We start from the raw sequence: 23,540 nt of genomic DNA on the forward strand, positions 1-23,540 counted from the left end.
AACTGAATATCACATCATAACCTTTTTAGCGTGAACATTAATGAGAACAGTTTAGTGTGAACCTTGAGAACAGTTCTCAAGGTTGAAGAACCCAATGTGACATTTGCTCAAATAAAGATGGACCCTCAATTGACATATTGAGTCTGTCATTTGCACCTCTATAACTGTCTGGTTCGGTTCTGCAACCCAACAAGAAAGACACAGACTTCAGAGGATCATTAGAACTGCAGAAAAAATAATTGCTACCAACCTGCCTTCCATTGAGGACCTGTATACTGCATGAATCAAGAAGAGGGCCGTGAAAATATTTACAGATCCCTCACATCCTGGACATAAACTGTTTCAACTCCTACCCTCAAAACGACGCTATAGAGCACTGCACAACAGAACAACTAGACACAAGAACAGTTTTTCCCCGAAGGCCATCACTCTGCTAAACAAATAATTCCCTCAACACTGTCAAACTATTTACTAAATCTGCATTACTATTTATCTTCTCATAGTTCCCATCACCCATCTCTTTCCACTTATGACTGTATGACTGTAACTTTGTTGCTGGCAATCCTTATGATTTATATTGATATATTGACCATCAATTGTGTTGTAAATGTTGTACCTTGATGAAGGTATCTTTTCTTTTATGTACACTGAGAGCATATGCACCAAGACATATTCCTTGTGTGTCCAATCACACTTGGCCAATAAAAATTCTATTCTATTCTATTCTATTCTATTCTATTCTATTCTATTCTATTCTATTCTATTCTATTCTATATTCCCCCACAATTAGTGATGACCTCAGTTGTCTTTGAGTCTCCTGCTTGGGGGAAGGAGCAGGGTGGAGATCATGTTTTTTTCCCCAAGAATCAAGATAGACAGAAGAGTTAGATAGAAATCGAGCATGAGATTTATCTTCATAGGACATTAAAACCGTTGCAAACCACAGAAAGTCAGCGAAGTTTCCATGGATAGGAGATAGAAATCAGGTCAGCAGTCTAACGGGTGGCATTTTTTGCCGCTATTTTGGTTTATAGGAGTAATCTTCCCCCAAAATAAAATCTCCAAGAAAGAGTTAAAAGAACATTATCTTACTGAAATGAAGAAAAAAAACCACGTTGCTTTCTAATGAATATCTAGAGATATGCTATTTCGTTGTAAATGTCAATTAAAGGCAGTGGGAAGGGGCAGTTATATGTTCGCTTATAAAAGGGGCTGCTGCAGTTCTGTTTAACAACTGCCTCTTTGCCTTGTGTAAAAACCTGCTTGAGGTGAGGTTCCAGCTGGTTACTCCTATCTCAAACTTTCCAGAGATTTTCATTTGATCTATGCTTTATTAATAGCAATTGAATGGTTTTAATCACTCTTTTTAGCACTGTCAATCACAGTTGAGAACCTGTAGTCAGCCAGGTGTTGCTGGCTTTAACTCTTACCATGTTGCCACATTGATCCTGCTTTCTCTTCTCTTCTCTTCTCTTCTCTTCTCTTCTCTTCTCTTCTCTTCTCTTCTCTTCTCTTCTCTTCTCTTCCCTTCCCTTCGCTTTTCTATTTCTTTTCTCTTCTCTTCTGTTCTCTTCTTCTTCTCTCTTCTCTTCTCTTCTCTCTTCCTTCCCTTCCCTTCCCTTTTCTATTTCTTTTCTCTGTTCTATATTCTTCTCTTCTCTTCTCTTCTCTTCTCTTCCCTTCCCTTCCCTTCCCTTCCCTTTTCTATTTCTTTTCTCTTCTTTTCTGTTCTATATTCTTCTCTTCTCTTCTCTTCCCTTCCTTTCCCTTTCCCCTTTTCTATTTCTTTTCTCTTCTCCTCTGTTCTATATTCTCTTCCCTTCCCTTCCCTTCCCTTCCCTTCCCTTCCCTATTTTCTATTTCTTTTCTCTTCTCTTCTGTTCTATATTCTTCTCTTCTGTTCTATATTCTTCCCTTCTCTTCTCTTCCCTTCCCTTCCCTTCCCTTCCTTTCCCTTTCCCCTTTTCTATTTCTTTTCTCTTCTGTTCTATATTCCCTTCCCTTCCCTTCCCTTCCCTTTTCTATTTTCTATTTCTTTTCTCTTCTCTTCTGTTCTATATTCTTCTCTTCTCTTCTCTTCTCTTCTCTTCCCTTCCCTTCCCTTCCCTTCCCTTCTCTCTTCTCTTTTTCTAGAGAAAGACAATGTTGTCCATCTCGGTGGCAGCCCTGATCTGGTTGGTCTCCCTGAGGACCTTGTCCACAGCTTTGGATCCAACCCTGGAGGCGACATGGAGAGACTGGAAGGCCACTCACGGTAAAGAATACGCTCAGGTGAGTTTGCTCCAGTAGAACTCAAATGAACTTGCTGTATTTTGGTTGAACAATACAATGATACAATGGGGGGCGAATTGGCTGTCAGTACTGATGTTCTCAGAGTCTTCTGTAGGTTTTGTCCCACAGAACAAAAATCTTAACTTTCACTTCAAAGGTTCCAGTTCCGTACCTTGATTTCAACTTAGAATAGCAATGTTTATAAACTTACTTTCTGCTATCTGTCTTCAGACATGTTTTGCGAGGAATAATGTCCTATGTACTAAATGAAAATTGAAGGAGTTTGGTCCATTCCTGGGCGATCGAATTCTAGTCTGAGAAACCTTTTATGGAAGAGAAAGAATATAAGTTCTAGATCTTCTAGGTGCCACTTATTTGGGGAGATGGGACTAAGGTATCTTCCCGGTCTTGGTTTTCCAGGAGGAGGAAGAATCCTTTCGAAGAGCCATATGGGAGGAGAATTTGCAGATGATTCAAGACCATAACAAGCAGGCTGACCAGGGAAAATATACCTACTGGCTTGGCATGAACCACTTTGGCGATTTGGTAAGCCTGGAACTAACTAACTAACTATCTATCTATCTATCTATCTATCTATCTATCTATCTATCTATCTATCTATCCATCCATCTGATTTCTATAGCCATCCATTTCAGCAAATGAGTCTAGTTTTTACTTATTTATTTTATTTATTTATTTATAATTTAATTTCTATATCGCCCTTCTCCCGAAGGACTCAGGGCGGTTTACAGCCAGATTAAAACACAGAATATAAATAACAAATTTAAAAAGAATTAAAAACAAATATTTAGTAGGTCAAATTAACTAAAACGGTCATAGACCGACATAAAACCCCTTTAAAATTACAATTAAAATACACTTAGGCTAGTCCCACACGATGAAATAATAGAGTCTTCAGTTCACGTTTGAAGGTCTGGAGGTCGGGGAATTGGCGTAACCCCGGAGGCAATTCATTCCAAAGGGCCGGTGCTGCCACAGAGAAGGCTCTCCCCCTGGGGGCCGCCAACCGACATTGTTTGGTTGACAGCACCCTGAGCAGGCCCACTCTGTGGGAGCGCAGAGGTCGTTGGGAGGCTATCGGTGGCAGAAGGCGGTCTCGTAGATAACCCGGTCCTAAGCCATGGAGCGCTTTAAAGGTGGTCACTAACACCTTGAATTGCACCCGGAAGGCTACCGGCAGCCAGTGCAGGCCACGCAGGATAGGTGTTATATGGGAGCAACACAGTGCTCTCTCTATCACCCGCGCAGCTGCATTCTGGACTAGCTGGAGCCTCCTGGTGCTCTTCAAGGGGAGCCCCATGTAGAGAGCATTGCAATAGTCCAGGCGGGAGGTAACGAGGGTGTGAGTGACCGTGCGTAAGGAGTCCCGGTCAAGGAAGGGGCGCAACTGGCACAAATACCATAACTTATGGCACTTATTACCCTGTTTTCCCCCAAAATAAGACCCTGTCTTATATTTTTTTGAACCCTGAAATAAGCGCTTGGCCTTATTGCCATGCGTTCAAAAGCCTGATTGGGCTTATTAACTAGGGATGTCTTATTTGGGGGGAAACTGGGTAGGCATAGACGTCCCTTTTCCTAGAGGTTCCAGGTGCCGAATCTAGTATCCCAACTTCCCATATCAAAAAAAACTCAAGACAAAGATCGGGGCGCTTGCTCCTTCACAGCCCAAAGGGACCCAGTGAGCTTCCATGGCTGAAGTGGTTATGAATTTGTCTCTTTCCAGTCCATGGCTTTTACAATTGTACTATATTGCAGAACTTGAATCCAAACATCAATGTTATATCGATGACCGCATGATTCCGATTCTGCCACCTGACTCCCTCATTTATGTCATATTGTAGCTTCAGAATGCCAAGAGCACATCAAGCAGACCCAGCTAAAGGCCACTAGCAATAGAATTGTTGACAATTTCCAAGCAGTCCATTCGAGTATTGAATTTTAATATTCTAGCACTTATGAATACATAATGTTAAACACTGGGTGGGTTTAGCCATCTCTGTGAATTCCTCTTTAGCATCTCTCCCAGTCCATTATCCAAACTAGGTGTGTTAGCATCTTATCTGCCAGGTGTTTGAGCCGATTCATGGAGGCTGCAGAATTCTGGGAGTTGAAGTCTAGGCATCTTAAAAGTTGCCAAAATAGCCTAGTTTAATGAAAAGAAGGACTAGGGGAGACATGATAGCAGTGTTCCAATATCTCAGGGGTTGCCACAAAGAAGAGGGAGTCAAACTATTCTCCAAAGCACCTGAGGGTAGAACAAGAAGCAATGGGTGGAAACTAATCAAGGAGAGAAGCAACCTAGAACTAAGGAGAAATTTCCTGACAGTTAGAACAATTAATCAGTGGAACAACTTGCCTGCAGAAGTTGTAAATGCTCCAATACTGGAAATTTTTAAGAAAATGTTGGATAGCCATTTGTCTGAAATGGTGTAGGGTTTCCTGCCTGGGCAGGGGGTTGGACTGGAAGACCTCCAAGGTCCCTTCCAACTCTATTATTATTATTATTATTATTATTATTATTATTATTATTATTATTATTATTATTATTATTATTATTATTATTATTATTATATAAAATTGGGAAACACTGCAGTAGACTTAACTAAACGCAAACTCCTCTGTGATAACCAGGTTTGGTTTGTTCATAACATATATTCTTTGCATTTGATCATGGGATAAAACTGATTAAGGAGAAATATGAGAAATGGAGATCTGTTAAGATCGTTCTTCTCCTCCTCAGACCAATGAAGAACTTGACAAGAGACTGCATTGTCTGCTTTCTGATAAAGTAAATAAAGTCAAAGGGATCCCGTTCAAACCTTCAGAAAATCCGGATATTCCAGACCACGTAGATTGGAGAATCGAAGGTGGTGTCACCAAAATCAAGGATCAGGTGGGTTGTGGTTGATGGTTATTACATAGAGATCTTTTGAAGGAAAAGAAGAGTATTATGACCTGCCTATTTGGCCATAAGTCAGAATTTGACAGATTCACGAAGACTGGCAGATAAAGCTAAATAAGAGAGAAATCTCTTAACTTCATCCCCAAAACTTTAATCCTATCAGAGCTCATTTTTGTCCAGCTGCTTACTACCAAGTACTGAGAATTGTTAAAGGAATATTTATTTATTTATTTTATTTATTATTCATATTTATATACCGCCCTATCTCCCAAAGGACTCAGGGCGGTTTACAGGCATTTAAAAACAGATAAATACAGTCTAAAAACAATTAAAAAACTTATTCTAAAAGCCTAATAATTAAAAATATAAGAATAAAACCCAATTTAAAACCCGTAAATTAAAATCTAGCTCAGTCCTGCGCAATTAAATAAGTATGTTTTAAGCTCGCGGCGGAAGGTCCGATATAAATATAAATATAAATTATAAATATAAATTGAGAACAATTAATCAGTGGAATGGCTTCCTTGAGAAGTTGTGTGTGTTTTATCACTGGAAGTTTTTAAGAAGAAATTGGATAGCCATATGTCCGCAATGGTATAGGATTTATTATTTATTTATTTATTTATTTGTCAAACACAACAGTATATATAAGTATAAGCATGAAATAACCATACGAATTGTATACAATCAAAGGGAACATTAGGATAGGAACGGTAGGCACGCTGGTGCTCTTATGCACGCCCCTTACAGACCTCTTAGGAAAGGGCCTCTGGTGGCTCAACAGACTAAGTCTGTCTGTTATTAACAGAGCTGCTTGCAATTACTGCAAGTTCAAGCCCCACCAGGCCCAAGGTTGACTCAGCCTTCCATCCTTTATAAGGTAGGTAAAATGAGGACCCAGATTGTTGGGGGCAATAAAAGTTGACTTTGTATATAATATACAAATGGATGAAGACTATTGCTTAACACTGTGTAAGCCACCCTGAGTCTTCGGAGAAGGGCGGGATATAAATTCAAATTAAAAAAACAAAACAGTAGATAGACTTTGGTTAAAGCTTTGGGAATTTTGGGAAGAGACCACAGAGTCTGGTAGTGCATTCCAGGCATTAACAACTCTGTTACTGAAGTCATATTTTCTACAATCAAGATTGGAGCGGTTCACATTAAGTTTAAATCTGTTGTGTGCTCGTGTATTGTTGCGATTGAAGCTGAAGTAGTCTTCGACAGGAAGGACATTGTAGCAGATGATTTTATGAGTTATACTCAGGTTATGCCGAAGGCGGCGGAGTTCTAAATTTTCTAAACCCAGGATTTCAAGTCTGGTGGCATAAGGTATTTGTTGTGATCAGAGGAGTGGAGAACTCTTCTTGTAAAATATTTCTGAGTTCCCTTTCAACATGATAGCAGTGACATGATAGCAGTGTTCCAATATCTCAGGGGTTGCCACAAAGAAGAGGGAGTCAAACTATTCTCCAAAGCTCCTGAGGGTAGAACAAGAAGCAATGGATGGAAACTAATCAAGGAGAGAAGCAACTTAGAACTAAGGAGAAATTTCTTGACAGTTAGAACAATTCATCAGTGGAACAACTTGCCTGCAGAAGTTGTGAATGCTCCAACCCTGGAAATTTTTAAGAAAATGTTGGATAACCATTTGTCTGCAATGGTGTAGGGTTTCCTGCCTGGGCAGGGGGTTGGACTAGAAGACCTCCAAAGTCCCTTCCAACTCTGTTGTTATATATTATTATTATTAACTCTGTTATTCTCTATTGAGTTTTCACATGCTTGGTGGATCACTCCAGCTTTTCCCCCCCCTTTTTTTAAACCAGGGTGAATGTGGCTCTTGTTGGTCCTTCAGTGCCACAGGTGCTCTGGAAGGCATGCATTTCAAGAAGACGGGGAAGCTGGTCTCGCTGAGCGAACAAAATCTTATTGACTGTTCTGATGACCCAGACAATGAAGGGTGTCAGGGTGGACTTATGGAGCAAGCCTTTGCAACTGTGCAGCAGCGAGGCGGGATCAATTCAGAGAAAAGCTACCCTTATGATGGAGAGGTAATAAATTATCAAATCTGTGTATCTCCCAGCCCTTTCCTTGTGCATGCTTCAAGCTGAACTGTTTTGCTCTATGTCTCTGCCTGAAATTGTCTCCGGCAATAGGATGGAAACTGTTTGAGTCATGGGTGGAGATACTGTCTATTAAAGCTCATCAGTGGCATTTCTTAGGATCACCGTTTTCTTCTGCAGGATGGGCAGACTTGTCGCTATGATCCTGAGGAATCTATTACCAGATGTAACTCATACGGACAGATCATGGACGAGGATGAAAAAGGTCTTCAGGAAGCTGTGGCCAAGATTGGTCCAGTTTCTGTTGGAATAGATGCTCGGAGTAGCAAGTTCAAGTACTATAAGTCAGGTAAGGTTCCTGAGGGCTCTCACAGTTGACCTTCTGGCTTTTGCCAGCTCCTCTGCCAACTAATATTCAACACTGATGAGGCCGTACTCCATCTAAGTATTAAGGGGTTATGTTCTTGTTTTCAAGAGGGTGACAAGAAGGAGAGCTTTTATTTTATTTCAGGTCAGCTTACGGAGATTTTTCTCTTTTTTTAATTTTTATTTGTACACATTAAAACATAAGACAAACATACGACATTTATATATATATCACTATTTCTTATCAACTATTCAGAGCAGTCCTTTCTTACTATATATACATATTTTAATCCTATCTTATTTTACTTTTATGATCTATCTTCCTTTATTTCATCTACATTCTACCCTATTATTCAGTTTTCTTATCTTTCCAATTTTCTAACCATTCATACCATCTATACCAGACCTTATAATATTCTGTATCTTCTTTTTCTTTGATTTTTTTTTTGAGTTTATCCATCTCAGCGCATCTAGAATTTTCTTAATTAAATCTTCCTCTGTTGGTGGGTTCTCTTTTTTCCAATTTTGCACATATGCTATATGTACCTCCGTCAATATGTGTAGTATTAAGTATTGTGTATCATTTGTTTTCAATTTTTTATTTATTTATTTATTTGTCACAATAGTATATATAAGCATAAGCATGAAAATAACTATATAATATATAAGCATATATATATGAGCATAAGTATGTAATAACTATATTAATTGAATATAATGAAAGGAAACAATTGGACAGGCACATTTGTGCTCTTATGCACACCCCTTACAGACCTCTTAGGAATGGGGTGAGGTCAATAGTAGAGAGTTTTTGGTTAAAGCTTTGGGGATTTTGAGTAGATACCACAGAGTCAGGTAGTGTATTCCAAGCATTAATAACTCTGTTACAGAAGTCATATTTTCCGCAATCAAGATTGAAACGGTCTTGTATTGTTGTGATTGAAGCTGAAGTAGTCTTCAACAGGAAGGACATTGTAATAGATGATTCTATGAGTTAAACACAGGTTCTGTCGAAGGCGGCGGAGTTCTAAGTTTTCTAAACCCAAGATTTCAAGTCTGGTCGCATAAGGTATTTTGTTGTATTCAGAGGAGTGGAGAACTCTTCTTGTAAAATATTTCTGGACACGTTCAATTGTATTGATGTCTGAAATGTGGTATGGGTTCCAGACAGGCGAGCTGTATTCAAGAATTGGTCTAGCAAATGTTTTGGTAGTTAGCTCTGGTTAGCAGTGTAGTGTTTCTGGAGAAGCTACGTAAGAGTAGGTTTACAACTCTTAAAGCCTTTTTTGCGATGTAGTTGCAGTGTAGTTCTCACTGGCTCAAGGTAGACTCAGCCTTCCATTCTTCCGAGGTCAGTAAAATGAGGACTCAGATTGTTGGGGACAAAATTCATCTAGAGAGGGCTGTAAAGAACTGTGAAGCGGTATATAAGTCTAAGTGCTATTGCTCAGTTATCTTGGTGGTTATTTGGGGCAATTTCCATTTGGTCTTAGAGGCTTCTCGGATTGCATCATTGTTGGAATGGTGGGGCCAACCGTATCTGTCTCAGAGCCCAACATTTGAACACGGCTCTTTCCTTGGAGGTAGTCACTACTTTCCATCTTCCTGGCCAACTAACAGCTTGGTGCCAATCAATATTCTCCATCCTCAACTGCTTTATTTATTACTTATCTATCTTTGGAATTGTGTATATCTCTGAAGAAGAAAAATGGCTCTGTGACAGAATGCCTATCATCTTGTTTCTCCTGGATCTTTGCTCTTACTTGTCTGTTTACTTCATCTTTTGTGGGATACACTGTGCTGGAAGCATTCGGTCCCTCCAGGATCATAATTTTGGGGATTTTAGCAATTGAATGTAAGCCCAGGATGGCCTAGAAGGAGAGCAGAGAAGAGCAACAAAGTTGATTAGGGGACTGGAGGCTAAAACATATTAAGAATAGTTGCAGGAATTGGGTGTCTCTAGTCTAATGAAAAGAAGGACCGGGGTGACATGATAGCACTCTTCCAATATCTAAGGGGCTGCTACAAAGAAGAGGGAGTCAACCTATTCTCCAAACCATCTGAAGGCCGGACAAGAAGTAATCCATGGAAGATCATTAAAGAGAGATCCAATCTGGAATTAAGGAGAAGTATCCTGACAGTGAGAACAGTTAATCAATGGAACAGCTTCAGAAGTTGTGGGTGCTCCAACACTGGAAGAAGAGTGTTGGAGAGTGGTTTGACCAACATGGTGTTGGCTCTCCTGCCTGATTAGGGGGTTGGACTAGAAGATCACCCAGATGCCTTCCGATTCTGTTATTCTGTCTCCTTTAACATCAGTGCCTGACATATCTATATGGGGCTATGCAACTTTCGTTCCCTTGGTTCCCTTATAGCTTCCCAGTGGAGTTAATAGAAAATAACAGGATAATAGAGTTGAAGGGATCTTGGAGGTCTTCTAGCCCAACCCTCTGCTCAAGCAGGAGACCATTTTCAACAAATGGTTATCCAGTCCCTTCTTAAAAGCCTCCAGCCTCCACAACTTTTGAAGGCAAGTTGATTGATTGTTCTTACTGTCAGGTTCAGTGTTGGGTTTCAAATTTTTTTACTACCGGTTCTGTGGGTGTGGCTTGGTGGGTGTGGCAGGGGAAGGATACTGTAAAATCTCCATTCTCTCCCTACTCCAGGGGAAGGTTACTGCAAAATCCCCATTCCCTTCCAATCAGCTGGGACCTGGGAGGCAGAGAATAGATGTGGGCAAGGCCAGTTGGAATTTTTATTACCGGTTCTCCGAACTACTCAAAATTTCCGCTGCCGGTTCTCCAGAACTAGTCAGAACCTCTGGTCAGGTTGATTTAATAAAGCTAGTTTATCTGGGGTGTTTCAGACGGTTGGAGAAATTCTTAAAGTTATTCTTTGAAATACAAAAGAGGTGATTGAAGCATCAAAAAAATCTCTATTTACTCAGTCCACTGCAATCCCAACCAGAGATTGTCATGTTTCCTCCTGGCTTCAAATGTATATCTTGAGCATAGAAGTGCTCAGTTTGTAACTAAGACACTGATCCTATGAACCCATTACATCGAACCATTGGGGTACCTTGAAAGGAGCATTCATTTATATAATTATTGTCTCTTTGTATTAACACATTTATATCTCATAAATGAAGGTAAATACACGTATCCCAGGATAACGCTGCAGGATTGAATCTGGTTGGTCACCAGGACTAGAGATTGTCGTCTTCTGAGCTTTTGGACTGGTGCTGGAGAGAAGTTCCCTGAAGATGAGCTCCAGCACGAATCCAAAAGGTCAGAAGAGGACAATCTCTAGTCCCAGTGACCAAACCAGACTGGATCCTGCAACATTTCTATCTTAGCATCTATTTCCTCCCATCTACCCTATTCTGAAATTAGACCATGTAATTTATTTTATTTTATTGATAAGATTGCAAGACTAATCAATCAATCAACTATTAGTTCACAGAAGTAAAGTTCAGAAGTTTTCTTAAGTTACACCGCAACTACACAAACCCTTCTCAATCGATAAGAGGAGAATGTTTGTAGCTCAGGGTTGAAATGAGGGGTCTTTGATGCTGCGTTTGGTTGTTTCCTTGCAGACGAAGATGAAATCTGTAATTATGTTAGCTAGTTGGGTTATGAAACGTCTGCAAGAAAACAACCAAGCTCAGAAAGCACCAAACATATTAAACGGACAAAAAAGAAATGAAAAACTAAAAGACACCAATGAAAAATAAGAAATCTGTTTGAGTAACATAGTCCTAAGGGGTTGGTTTTCTGGAAAAAGCTGGGAAATACCATTATAAAGTTTTTGTCCAGGGCTTGAACATCTGAGGGGCCCAGGTAAAAACATCTCCAGTAATGTATGTTTCAAATTAGAGATGCAATCATTAAAAAGGCCTCTGCCGATAGGGTGGGGCACCTGACTGCCAGCAAGGATGGGTTATTCACTAGGTCAGGGGTCTGCAAACTTGGTTCTTTTAAGACTTGCGGACTTCAACTCCCAGAGTTCCTCAGCCAGCAAAGCTCAGCAAAGCTGGCTGAGGAACTCTGGGAATTGAAGTCCGCAAGTCTTAAAAGAGCCAAGTTTGCAGACCTCTGCACTAGGTCATTTCTTATTCTCTCTATCCAGGTATATTTGGAGAACACTACAATGGAAAGCGAGTGATAAGTCATGGTATGCTGATTGTGGGTTATAACAACTCCAGCGAGGGTAAAGGCTATTGGATCCTAAAGAACAGGTGAGTCAACAGACATCAGTCTGCAGAAGTGTAAGAAATGGGAAGTTTACTTACTATGTAACTTACTTGTTTTCCCCATTTCCACAGAAATATTTATTTTATTTATTAAATTTATTGGCCGTCCATCTTACCACAGGGTATAACTCTGGGTGGCTTAAAATATTAATTTTGCTTCTCCCAAGAACGTCCTTTAGCTGGGTTGGAAGACTATGCTCCTGAAGTACTTGGAGATGATGGGTGTTGTGTCCCACTCCTCCGCTGACGGCCGGGTCAGGGAAATCCGAATCAGGCGTGCCTCTGCAGCTGTGCCAAAGTCCTAGCAAAGTCCTCAGGGCAGGCAGGAGACCAGAAAGTGACTTCAGCAAGATATGTTTAGACTTTGCCTGACTCAGAGAATGCCAGAAAGCAGATCCTTTATATAGGCCATGGGGTGTGGCTCCATGACTCAGCACTTATCCAGGCCTGCCCCTCCCTTCCTTCTGTTGCCTCCGCCTATCAAGTCTTCTGACGCGAGGGTCACTCCAGTCGGCAGCTGTTGGTAATAGACCTCCCTCAGGCTCACATGCTGTGGAGGAGGGAGGGTCTAGTGCTCCGTTTGCCTGGGCATGGAGCCAGAGCTGGGGGCTGGAGGTATTTCTTCCTCTTCAGCCTGTCTGGGCATGGAGCCAGGGCTGGGGCCGGGAGGCATACTAGAACATTCCTCCGTGTTCGGAAGCAGATAAGAAGACCCCGGCTGAGGTGAGATTGGACAAGACACAACAGTGGGTGTTGCAGTCCAACTCATCCTGAGGATGTTAGCTGAGGACGGCGATCTCCAAGTAGCATCACCTAAAAATAGAATGGGAAGCTTTTTCTTACCTGGAGCACTTGGATATTTGAACTGTGTCTTAGCTTTCTGTATAGATGGGCAAAGCATCCATAATGTTCTCAGGAGGTACATCTGCCTTATAAACCCTATCTTCTGTTAATATTCCATGTGAAGATATCAGGCTGTACTGTGGGAAATTGCAAATGAATTCTCATTGGGGCCAAACATTTATCCAAATTACCTGGAAAGTCCTTCTGAAATTTAGCTTGTACCATCTTCCTTGTAATTTTGGCCCAATGATTCTTTTCTGCTCCTGTCTTCTGGGGCAATATGGAATAAGGCCATTCTCTCTTCCATCCCTTTCAGACTTCAGTCCCCCTCGGTCGTCCTTTCTGCAGACTGTTTATTTATTTAGCATATGGCATATCATCCATGGACTTGCAATTTATATGAACATTTTATCTAGATTAAAAAATCCATCTAAAATAGGAAAGTTAAAAAATTCTATATTCAGATATCGATGGCTAGGCCACCTAACCATTAAGGCACAGCGTTTATATGGGGGTGGAAGTCAGATACTAGAGCAGTACCGTATTTTTCGGTGTATAAAATGCAACTTTTTACCCCCCAAAAAAGAGGGTGAAAATCTGGGTGCTTCTTATACACTGAATGTAGCCCCATCCACCTGCCGCTCCCCCACCCTTCGGAGATTGTCGGCCTCTGTGCGTTACACAGCCGCGCATCCTCATGAAAACGGCCTTGCATCTGCCGCGGCGCTTCAAAAGGCTGCACTACAGCTGATCCGCACTGTAGGTGGCTAGTAGACCAGTGCCTCTATTTTTAAAGAAGGTAGACTGGTGCGCTTCCAAAAAAAGGCAATTAGTAGACCGGTGCCTCTATTTTTAAAGAAGGTAGACTGGTGCGCTCCAAAAATAGGCAAGTAGACTGGTATGACTCTGCCTGTCAGAATTCTTTTTTTCTTGTTTTCCTCTCCCAAAATTAAGGTGCATCTTATACACTGAAAAATATGGTATATGCCCTCAGTTTACAGTCTGTCAGATGTGATATACAGTTTGACATGGGACCCCACAGAGGGGAGGAGAACACAAAGCCCCATGTTGTGTCTTGTCCGCTCTCACCGCAGCCGGGGTCTGCTTATCTGCTCCCGAACACGGAGGAATGTATGCCTCCCGGCCCCAGTCCTGGCTCCATGCCCAGACAAGCTGCAGAAGAGGGGGCCATTCCCGGTCCCTGCCCTGGCTCCATGCCCAAGCAGGCTGCAGAGGAGGAAGCATCCCCCGGCCCCAGCCCTGGCTCCATGCCCAGGCAAACGAAGCAGCTAGACCCCTCCCCCTCCTCCACAGCATGTGAGCCTGAGGAAAGTTTACTTCCAACAGCTGATTGGAGTGACTCTCGCATCAGAAGATTGGATAGGCGGAGGCAACAGAAGGGAGGGGCAGGCCTTAGTGAGTGCTGAGTCATGGAGCCACACCCCATGGCCTATATAAAGGATCTGCTTTCTGGCAGTCTCTGAGTCAGGCAAAGTCGAACTTATCTTGCTGAAGTCACTTTCTGGTCTCCTGCCTGCTCTGAGGAATTTGCTAGGACTTTGGGCAGAGCTGCAGAGGCAAGCCTGATTCGGATTTCCCTGACCCGGCCGTCAGCGGAGGAGTGGGACACGACACCCCATTTATGCAGTGAGTCCCAGCAGATGTTGGGTGACGTCTGCAGGCTAAACATATTCAGATGTTCTTATGCTTAGTTTCCATCTTGAAGTCATGTTGCATATCCCCCCGAGAAGCCATGGACCAGGAAGCTGGTCTGTTGTTGCTCCTTTTAAAGATGGTTGCCTGCCTCCCTGTAAACCTATGGCAAAAAGCCTTCTTTTGCATCATGCTTTTGGAGATGGCGAAACTTCAGCTAGAATCGTGAATGATCCACTGTGCTGCAGAATTCTAGAAATAAACACTCTGTATTCTTCCCTTCACAGCTGGTCCACGCTTTGGGGTGAGAAAGGTTACATGCGCCTAGTCAAAGGATCAAATGAATGCAACGTCGCTCAATACGCTGTCTATCCTCTCCCAGATCCAGAGAAGGGAAAGTAATCTCTTCTTTCAGCATAAGGATCATTTGAAATGCAGAGCTAAAAGTCACCAATGAATGACCTGCTGCTTCTGAAGCTTCTGGAAGAAAAGCAAATGTTAATAAATGCTTTTGGGCAATGCTACTCAGAACTGACCCAGCACACTCTCTTTTATTATGTATTTGTTAGGGATATAGTGTTGGTATAAATATGGCATATTTCCTCATGGAATGTCAGAATTCCTGATGCATCTAGCCCTGTAAAAAAAAACAAGAAAATATGCATTAGAAATATGTATTAATTTCATACACATGTGGTTTGAGATAACTGTTGAGATGACACTGTTTTTCGGTGCAGTGCAAAGAAACTGTTGTGACTTAGGCCCAAGTCGTTATTACCAGACACAATCAGTCCTAAACAAATGTATTTTATTAGAACAGCTGAGAATTACTTTATTCTCAGCTTAGTCCAAATTAATTCCAAAACAAATCCTTCAGAAAGTCCTTCAGCCTTATCAAAAAGCTTTGTCCTCTTCGGCACCCTGCCAAAGGCTTTTCTTGGCAAAGCCCTGTGGCTGCTGCTCTTTTAAGCCTTATGAGAGGGGCCAAACATCTCCTGGCCTTACTCCTAAGTCGTCCTTTTTCCTTTAGCTGCTCTTGCCTTCTGGCAACTCTTCACACGCGTGCACTAGGCTCCTCCTCTTCCTCTGCCTCTCTGCTCTCCACCTTGTTTCCACTACTGCTTTCCTTAAGGATGATAAGTGTTCTTTGCTATCATATAGCCTTCCAAGAATTTTAGGGCCAGGATGTAAGGCCCAAGAATAAGAAAACATCTAAGAAAACAAGAGACATGGACACATACTGGACACATGCCAACAGCGCTGGACTTTACGCCTGAATGAGAATTTACGGGTCAAACTAAGTTTCTCACCCAAATACACTTAGCCAGGGACACTAAAACTGTCATGAAATATTTACAAAGCCAAGGAAAGTTGATATGCTGAGAAAGACCTGGGAGATGAGCAATCTTTGGAAAAGCAAAAGAAAGTGATTTATTTATTATAATAATAACAGAGTTGGAAGGGACCTTGGAGGCCTTCTAGTCCAACCCCCTGCCCAGGCAGGAAACCCTATACCATTTCAGACAAATGGTTATCCAACATTTTCTTTAAAATTTCCAGTTTTGGAGCATTCACAACTTCTGGAAGCAAGTTGTTCCACTGATTAATTGTTCTGTCAGGATATTCCTCCTTAGTTCTAGGTTGCTTCTCTCCTTAATTAGTTTCCACCCATTGCTGCTTCTCCTGCCTTCAGGTGCTTTGGAGAATAGCTTAACTTTCTCTTCTTTGTGGCAGCCCCTGAGATATTGGAAGACTGCTATCATGTCTCCCCTAGTCCTTCTTTTCATTAAAGTAGACGTACCCAGTTCCTGCAACAGTTCTTCATATGTTTTAGTCTCTAGTCCCCTCATCATCTTTGTTGCTCTTCTCTGCACTCTTTCTAGAGTCTTTTTATTGTCCATATCGATATTGTCAAGATTTGAACCGCTTGACGTTTTGCGAAGCCTAACATTCTCACCATGCCAATGAACTGAGGGGAGGGAAGGGGGAAATGAAATGCTGAGAATGTACCCGGAGATCATGAGAACCTGGAAACCATCAAGGTCACTACTGCAGGTGTTTGAGAAAGAGTTGGACTGTTTCCATAACAATAGGACATTTCCTAATTGGACAATGTGGTCACGCCCTGGTGGGGAGAAGGGAAAACTATTGTTTAAGAAAGTATTAGAGCAGGAAATTCAGAGCTGGTTTTGTTTCTTCAGTACCAAAATGGTGTATCTTTTGGAAATTCAATTCTCCCGAGAGTCTTTACTTGTTTTGGGTTCACTAGTTGGACAGTTGACAGATATTATTTATGAATAAATGCATTCCCTAGAATTAGAAACTACAAAAGAAATTCAGCTCATGGAATAGTGTCCCTCTGCTCTTTCAAAATCCTGGTCTTTGTAGTCCTGCCTCAGGACTTCATAGCTGAATGGCTTCACTAAGGATACGATCCAGTCAAACAACTGAGCGTCCTTCCTGCCCTCTGAGCTTGCTTGCCTTCTTCCAATTGAGGTAACATCAACAGTGCTAGTGCTAATCAAATAACTTGCTGCTGTAGCCAATCACATCACTTTCCTGATGATAGATATCAGTCTTTTGTGATTTTAGATTCAAAGAGGCAAGAATATGACAACATTTTACTATATGAAAGCAACCATAAAATCTCCTTATATACTGTTTAAGCTTTAACCAATCAGCAATCTTGTTTAAACATTAAAGATACATTACATTGTTCCTGTATCAGAAAATTTTATTGGTTTTAGGAACCATCGATTCTGACAACAGTCTTTAGATCCCTCAAAACAGAAACAATGTTGCCTGAGGAATAAGCTCCTGAGAGAAATGCAAGTAAAAGCTCCTCAGACTCTCCAGGCTGAGGATCATGATCTAATAATGACCTCAGGCGTACTGTTTACAGAAAAATGCCAATCCTTTGTGATTAAAGTGTTATGTATTCATGTTTGTACCTTTAAATATTTGAGCGGGAAATCAGCACGTTGCTGATTGGTCAAACCTCCAACAGAACTGTATAAAAGGAGAGGTTTTCCCCAGCCTGTTGCTGGGTTCACCCTATATTAAAGAGCTGTTGTCACTACCCTGGTCTCCAGCCTCGTTACTTCCAGAACTTAACATTGGCGGCGAGGTGGGATCTCGAGGCTGAGGAGAACCAGAACCGAGCTGAAGCACGATGGCCGAACCCAGCAAATCAGGGCAGAAAAGCGGAGATGGCCAGTTACACTCCGCCCGCACCGTTCGACCGGCTAAGAGAAATGGGGGCGATATGACCCGTTTGAGCTTTCTAGAAACCAACGAACTGCGGGTTCCAGACAACAAAGGGCTTATTTCTTAAGCCATTGCGGTCGGAGGTCATCGATCGCGGAAGCCCTGGCAGAAACCAACGCCGTTGCAGTCGGTGTCGTGGCCAACTCTGCAGACTTTGCTAAAAACCATTTGCACGCCGCGCCGTCCGTCGTGCGGCGGTTTGAATTCGGGCGAAGGCAGATGGAGGCGAGTCCGCCGGTGACTACATGGCGCCCTGAAGGCGTCCAAGGACTGCGGATACCGTGACCTGGGCGAGGTGCTCTCGAGCAACTCATCCGAGGTCAAAGACATCCGTTTCTGGCGGCTGCTAGCAAAGCAACCTAACGCTGCCAGCGCTCTGGGCGAAGCCAGAGCACATGAAATCATCCTCCCAAGCGGCAGAGGCGCTGCAAGCCGGTCCACAAAAGGCGGCGAAAGCTCCGGTGCACCAGGAGGAGGTTCAGACCGAATCCGGCGGTGAAGATGAGGAAGGGTCTGCGCGCGAGCGACAAAGGGGACCGGGGCGAATCACGGAAGCTGCGGGGGTCAACACCAGCGCCAGCGCTGCAAGTTTAAAGAGCGACATGTGCGGTGTGGGAAGAAAGGGCACCTAGCTCAAGTTTGTCGGCGGCCCAACCTTCCCGCCGAAAATTCAAATCGGCCAATCAGGCGGAATCGGCAAAGGCGACCCGCGATTGGCTCAAACAAAAAAGCGGATTCAACCAAACAACTGTGGTCATAGGCGCGCCTCGGCAAAGTGGAGAAGAAGATCTTCACCAGCCAAAAATAGAGTGCGGTGCGGCTTGAAGTAGACACGGGATCAGCGATCACCATCATGTCCTGGGACACTTTGGAAGTCGCTGCCGTCCGTCGCGGCGCCACCTGCAAGCACAACGGCTACGAGTCCACGACTACCAGGGAATCGCATCCCTGTTCGAGGGACCACCTCCGTCCGAGTCATCGGCCCTCACAAGAAGACCCTGCCCATCACGATCGTCGAAGGAACTCTGCCCAGTCTGTTGGGACTAGACTGGTTTCGTGCCCTGGGCATGGGAGTGACTGGCATCTACAGAAGTGACTGCAACCTGAAAGACATTCTCTTTAACGAGTTCGAAGATGTCTTCAAGGACTGCCTGGGCAAGTACAAGGGACCCCTATTTCCTTCAACTTAGACCCCAGGTAGCCCCCATTAGGCTTAAGCGAGGAGGTCCCTTTGCCCTAAAACCAAAATCGATAAGGAGCTGGACAAGCTCATAAATCAGGGATTTTGGTGCCAGTCGATCACGCCAAAGTGGGAGGCGCCAATCGTCACCCCATAAAACCGGACGGGTCAATTAGAATTTGCGCTGACTACAAGGCGGCGCTTAACAAAGCCTTACAGAAAAGCGCTTACCCGGTTCCGTGGTGCAACACTTATTGCACTCTTTGGGGCAAGGGCAAGTCTTTGCAAAGTTAGACTTGGCCCAAGCCTACCAACAACTGCCAGTAGGCGCCGCTGGCGAAGCCCAAGCGATTGTAGCGCACAGGGGGCATTCAAGTGCACCCGATTGCAATTTGGGGTCAGTGTGGCACCAGGGCTGTTCAAAACCTGATGGAACGACTACTGCAGGGCTCCCAGGGTAGTTCCTACTTGATGATGTCCTAATTTCAGGGAAAACATGGAGGAATTGGGGAAGCGTTTAAGAAAGGTTTTGGGGATTTTCGGACAGCGGATTAAAAGTCAAGGCAAACAAATGCCAGATTGGGGTGAATCTCGATTTCTTGGGCTACGGATAGACAAGAAAGGAATTCACCCTACTGAGAGCAAGGTTAAGGCAATTAGGAAGGCTCCAGCGCCCAAAAACAAAGCAGAGCTGCAGGCATTCCTGGGATTGGTTAATTTTCTGCGGTCTTTTTAAAGAACAAAGCAACCGTTCTTGGAACCGCTGCATAGGCTCTTAGGAAAAATACTGTTTGGTCTTGGGGAAAGTCAGAAAATAGGGCTTTTGAAGCAGTAAAGAACCTGCTCTCAAGTGATAGCCTGCTCATCAATATCACGACTCATTACCCTAGTGCTGGTTTGCGATGCCTCCCTTATGGGGTGGGGCTGTACTCAGCCATAGACTTCAAAGCGGCACAGAAGCCCCTATAGCGTTCTACTCTAGACGATGTCCTCCCCAGAGAGGAACTACAGCCAATTAGACAAAGAAGCACTAGCCATTGTGTCAGGGGTCAAAAAATTCCACGAGTATGTTTTTGGGCGGAATTTTGAAATCGTGACTGACCACAGACCGCTACTAGGGGTACTGGCTGGCGACCGCAACGCCTGTGGCACTTTCATCACGTTTGACCCGATGGACTATATTCTTGGCCTTACTCGTACAAGCTGCAGCATCGACCAGGAAAAGAAGTGGGGCATGCAGACGCGTTAAGCCGATGCCCACTACCAGGGGCGACCGAAGACCCCACTCCGGGGACGCCCATCCTACTTATTGACTCTTTGGACTCTGGCCCAGTCACATCTAAGGAAGTGGCTCGGGCATCATACCCGGAGAATGTGTTAACCACTGTACTCGGTTGGGTAGAGAGAGGGTGGCCGCCTGCGCCGCGAACGGTCCAAAGAATTTGTTAAAAAAGGAGATGAGCTCAGGGCTCAAGGGGGGTGCCTATTATGGGGTGATCGTGTAATAATTCCTGATAAATTAAGGGGAAAGGTATTGGACCTACTCCACGAGGGTCACCCAGGGATCGTAAGGATGAAGGGGTTAGCTAGAAGCTATGTATGGTGGCCACTCATGGACGCAGAGATTGCTGAGAGGGTAGGGAAATGCCAAGCTTGCCAGAGTCCAGACCTCTACCCCAGCGGCCCCAGTCAGAGAATGAAAAGCCCCAGGGTCCCTGGTCAAGAATCCACATTGATTTTGCTGGCCCTTTCCACGCCAAACGTTCCTAGTGGTTGTTGATGCATTTTCCAAATGGTTGGAGATCATACTCATGAAGTCCACTACGGCCGAGCAGTAATCGCAACCCTCGCCACCTATTCGCAACTCACGGGTTGCCGGACACTCTGGTGTCCGACAATGGGCCCCAATTCACGGCAGCCCAGTTTGAAGAATACCTGGCAGAGGAAGGCATCCGACATGCCCTCTCTGCGCCTTTCCACCCTGCGTCGAATGGCCTTGCAGAGCGTTCCGTCCGGAGCGCTAAGGAGGCATTGTCCAGGCTCAAGCCAGGTGACTGGCAAACAAAAATAGACTTTTTCCTAGCTGTCCAGCACAGAACCCCAAGCACGGCCACCGGGAAAAGCCCAGCCGAATTGCTAATGGGACGGAAACTCCGGTGCCCACTTGACCGCTTGAACCCCCATTACACACCGGAGGGTTACAAGGGGGAACTAGAAAAGACAAGGGAAATGAGCATAGGCGACCGGGTGTGGGCCCGAAACTATGGGGACGGCCCTAGTTGGTTCGCAGGACAAATAATAAAGATAACCGGCCCAAAATCATACGTGGTAGAGCTACGGACAACCGGTGGCGGCGCCACATAGATCAGTTAAGGAAACGGATAACTGACCAAACCGAACCAAAAGAGACAGATAATGACCAATACCACTTTGAATCCACAGCTGACAATGACCCGGGGGAGGCGCAAGACTTAGCTGAGGTCCCAGAGTTCCAGCGACGCCATCAGGTCCCCGAGGGAAGCAGCAGGGAAAATTCCAAAATTAATCCAAGGCCGGATGGCCAAGAAAAAGAGTCGGCCAATAATCCGGAGCCCGTTGGCCCAGAGAAAGAGCTGGGAGGAGAAAACAGCCCCTCCGACCAGCTCAAAACACCACCCAGAACTGAACCGCGGGTCAGAAAGAACTAGGACGCCCAGGTTATTTGCGTGACTACGTCGAAAAATAACATGTAAATAAATATGTAAATAGAGGCAAAGTGTTTTCTGGGAGGGGAGGAGTGTTATGTATTCATGTTTGTACCTTTAAATATTTGAGCGGGAAATCAGCACGTTGCTGATTGGACGAAGCCTCCAGCAGAACTGTATAAAAGGAGAGGTTTTTCCCCCAGCCTGTTGCTGGGTTCACCCTATATTAAAGAGCTGTTGTCACCACCCTGGTCTCCAGCCTCGTTACTTCCCGAACTTAACAGAAAGGGGGCGCTTTCCAAAAAACTCGACTTACCCACCATATTGGAGCAGGTCTTGGGATCTTCAGTTGGGTCATTTTTGTCGTGGGGGCGGAGATTAGACTCTTTTTTGTCTCCCCTGTGTTTCCAGCGAGGCTTTTATTATATAAAATTAACAATCTGATTTCCTACCTTAACCATGTGTTACTAACCCTTGTTATTTTATCCTAAAGTCATACCAGTATTTATCTTATTCCTAAAGAATCCATTCTTGGGTTTGTTTATATATTAGATGTCTGTCCTGCCTTTATTACTTCCATCAAGTAACTCAGGGCAGCAAATATACCTTTTTACTTCTGCCTCTTATTTTCCCCCACAACAACAACCTTCTGAGGAGGATTGGGCTGAGAGAGGAATAAACCCAAAATGTCTATGGAGATTCTCAGTCATCCAGGCCATGGTTGTCCCAAAGGTGCTTTTTTCAAGAGGCGCTGGACTACCTTTGAGGATGTTTCGCTTCTCATTCAAGAAGCTTCTTCAGTTCTGACTGAATGGTGGGGAATGGAAGGATTTATATTCCTTGCAGACAAAGCTGGTCATTTGCATTCTTTGGAGTTGTTGAGGTCACTTGGAGAACCCTCAACAAAGGGTGGGGTGGGATACAACATCATCTATCTCCAGTCTACAATACAGTCCTTTCAGCAGTTCCAAGAAGGCGCCCCACCTATTTGCACCACTCAGGTGATCCTGATGACACAGATAAACCTCCAAGTGGCCTTAATGATTCTCTCAAAGGATGCAAATGACCAGCTTGTCTACAAGGAAGTTAAATCCTTTCCTTCCCCACCATCCAGTCAGAGCTGAAGAAGCTTCTGGGATGAGAAGTGAAATGGCTTCAAAGAAAAACCCAGAAAGATCAGTTGCCTCTTGAATAAAAGCACCTTTGGGATAGGCCCCAAAACACCTAGTTGGCTTTCATGCTTAAGGTGGAACTGGAACTCGCATGTCTCCCTGTGATTGGCCCAAAGTCATCCAGCTGATTTTCATGTCTAAAGACTGGACTAAAATTCACCATCTGTTGCTTTATCAACTACTGTCTACATTGACGCCAAGCATTGGCTTGGCCGTCTCTCAGACTCTGCTGGGGTAGAAAAGAAAGGAAGTTGGCTGGAACTTCTGAGTGAAGCTGCTGGGCTGTTTTCAGTTTGTCTGCTCCTCCCTTATCATCAGTTGCTGGTTGAGCTGATAATTACTCCTCCACCTCAACTGCAAATTCCTGTTTTTGCCCTCCCACACACAAATTTTACTCCCAACTTACCCACCCTGGGTGTTTTCCTTTTATAACTGAAGTCCAGATATAGTACAATGCTTTTCAGATTAACATAACATAACATAACATCAGAGTTGGAAGGGACCTTGGAGGCCTTCTAGTCCAACCCCCTGCCCAGGCAGGAAACCCTACACCATCTCAGTCAGATGGTTATCCAACATTTTCTTAAAAATTTCCAGTGTTGGAGCATTCACAACTTCTGAAGGCAAGTCGTTCCACTTATTAATTGTTCTAACTGTCAGGAAATTTCTCCTTAGTTCTAAGTTGCTTCTTTCCTTGATCAGTTTCCACCCATTGCTTCTTGTTCTACCCTCAGGTGCTCTGGAGAACAGCCCAACTCCCACTTCTCTGTGGCAGCCCCTGAGATATTGGAACACTGCTATCATGTCTCCCCTAGTCCTTCTTTTTGTTAAACTAGACATACCCAGTTCCTGCAACCGTTCTT

General features: G+C 43.8%; 1 protein-coding gene and 1 long non-coding RNA gene across 2 annotated transcripts; one reads left to right on the plus strand and one right to left on the minus strand.

Moving 5' to 3' along the window:
• The first annotated feature begins 1,143 nt into the window (after positions 1-1,143).
• Positions 1,144-14,905, plus strand: LOC131188394 (procathepsin L-like). Its single transcript, XM_058163641.1, has 8 exons — positions 1,144-1,268; positions 2,134-2,271; positions 2,692-2,817; positions 5,036-5,188; positions 7,024-7,248; positions 7,441-7,609; positions 11,755-11,863; positions 14,662-14,905. Exons 2-8 carry the CDS (start codon positions 2,143-2,145, stop codon positions 14,774-14,776), a joined length of 1,026 nt encoding a protein of 341 aa, XP_058019624.1. The 5' UTR covers positions 1,144-1,268; positions 2,134-2,142; the 3' UTR covers positions 14,777-14,905.
• LOC131188399 (uncharacterized) lies at positions 8,001-15,877 on the minus strand. Its single transcript, XR_009152774.1, has 3 exons — positions 14,911-15,877; positions 12,913-13,063; positions 8,001-9,497 (listed from the first exon to the last, which is right to left on the minus strand). It is a non-coding gene; the product is annotated as an uncharacterized LOC131188399 (long non-coding RNA).
• Positions 15,878-23,540: the final 7,663 nt, after the last annotated feature.

This window comes from Ahaetulla prasina, chromosome 1 (assembly GCF_028640845.1).
Source record: "Ahaetulla prasina isolate Xishuangbanna chromosome 1, ASM2864084v1, whole genome shotgun sequence".
NCBI classification, from domain to species: domain Eukaryota; kingdom Metazoa; phylum Chordata; class Lepidosauria; order Squamata; family Colubridae; genus Ahaetulla; species Ahaetulla prasina.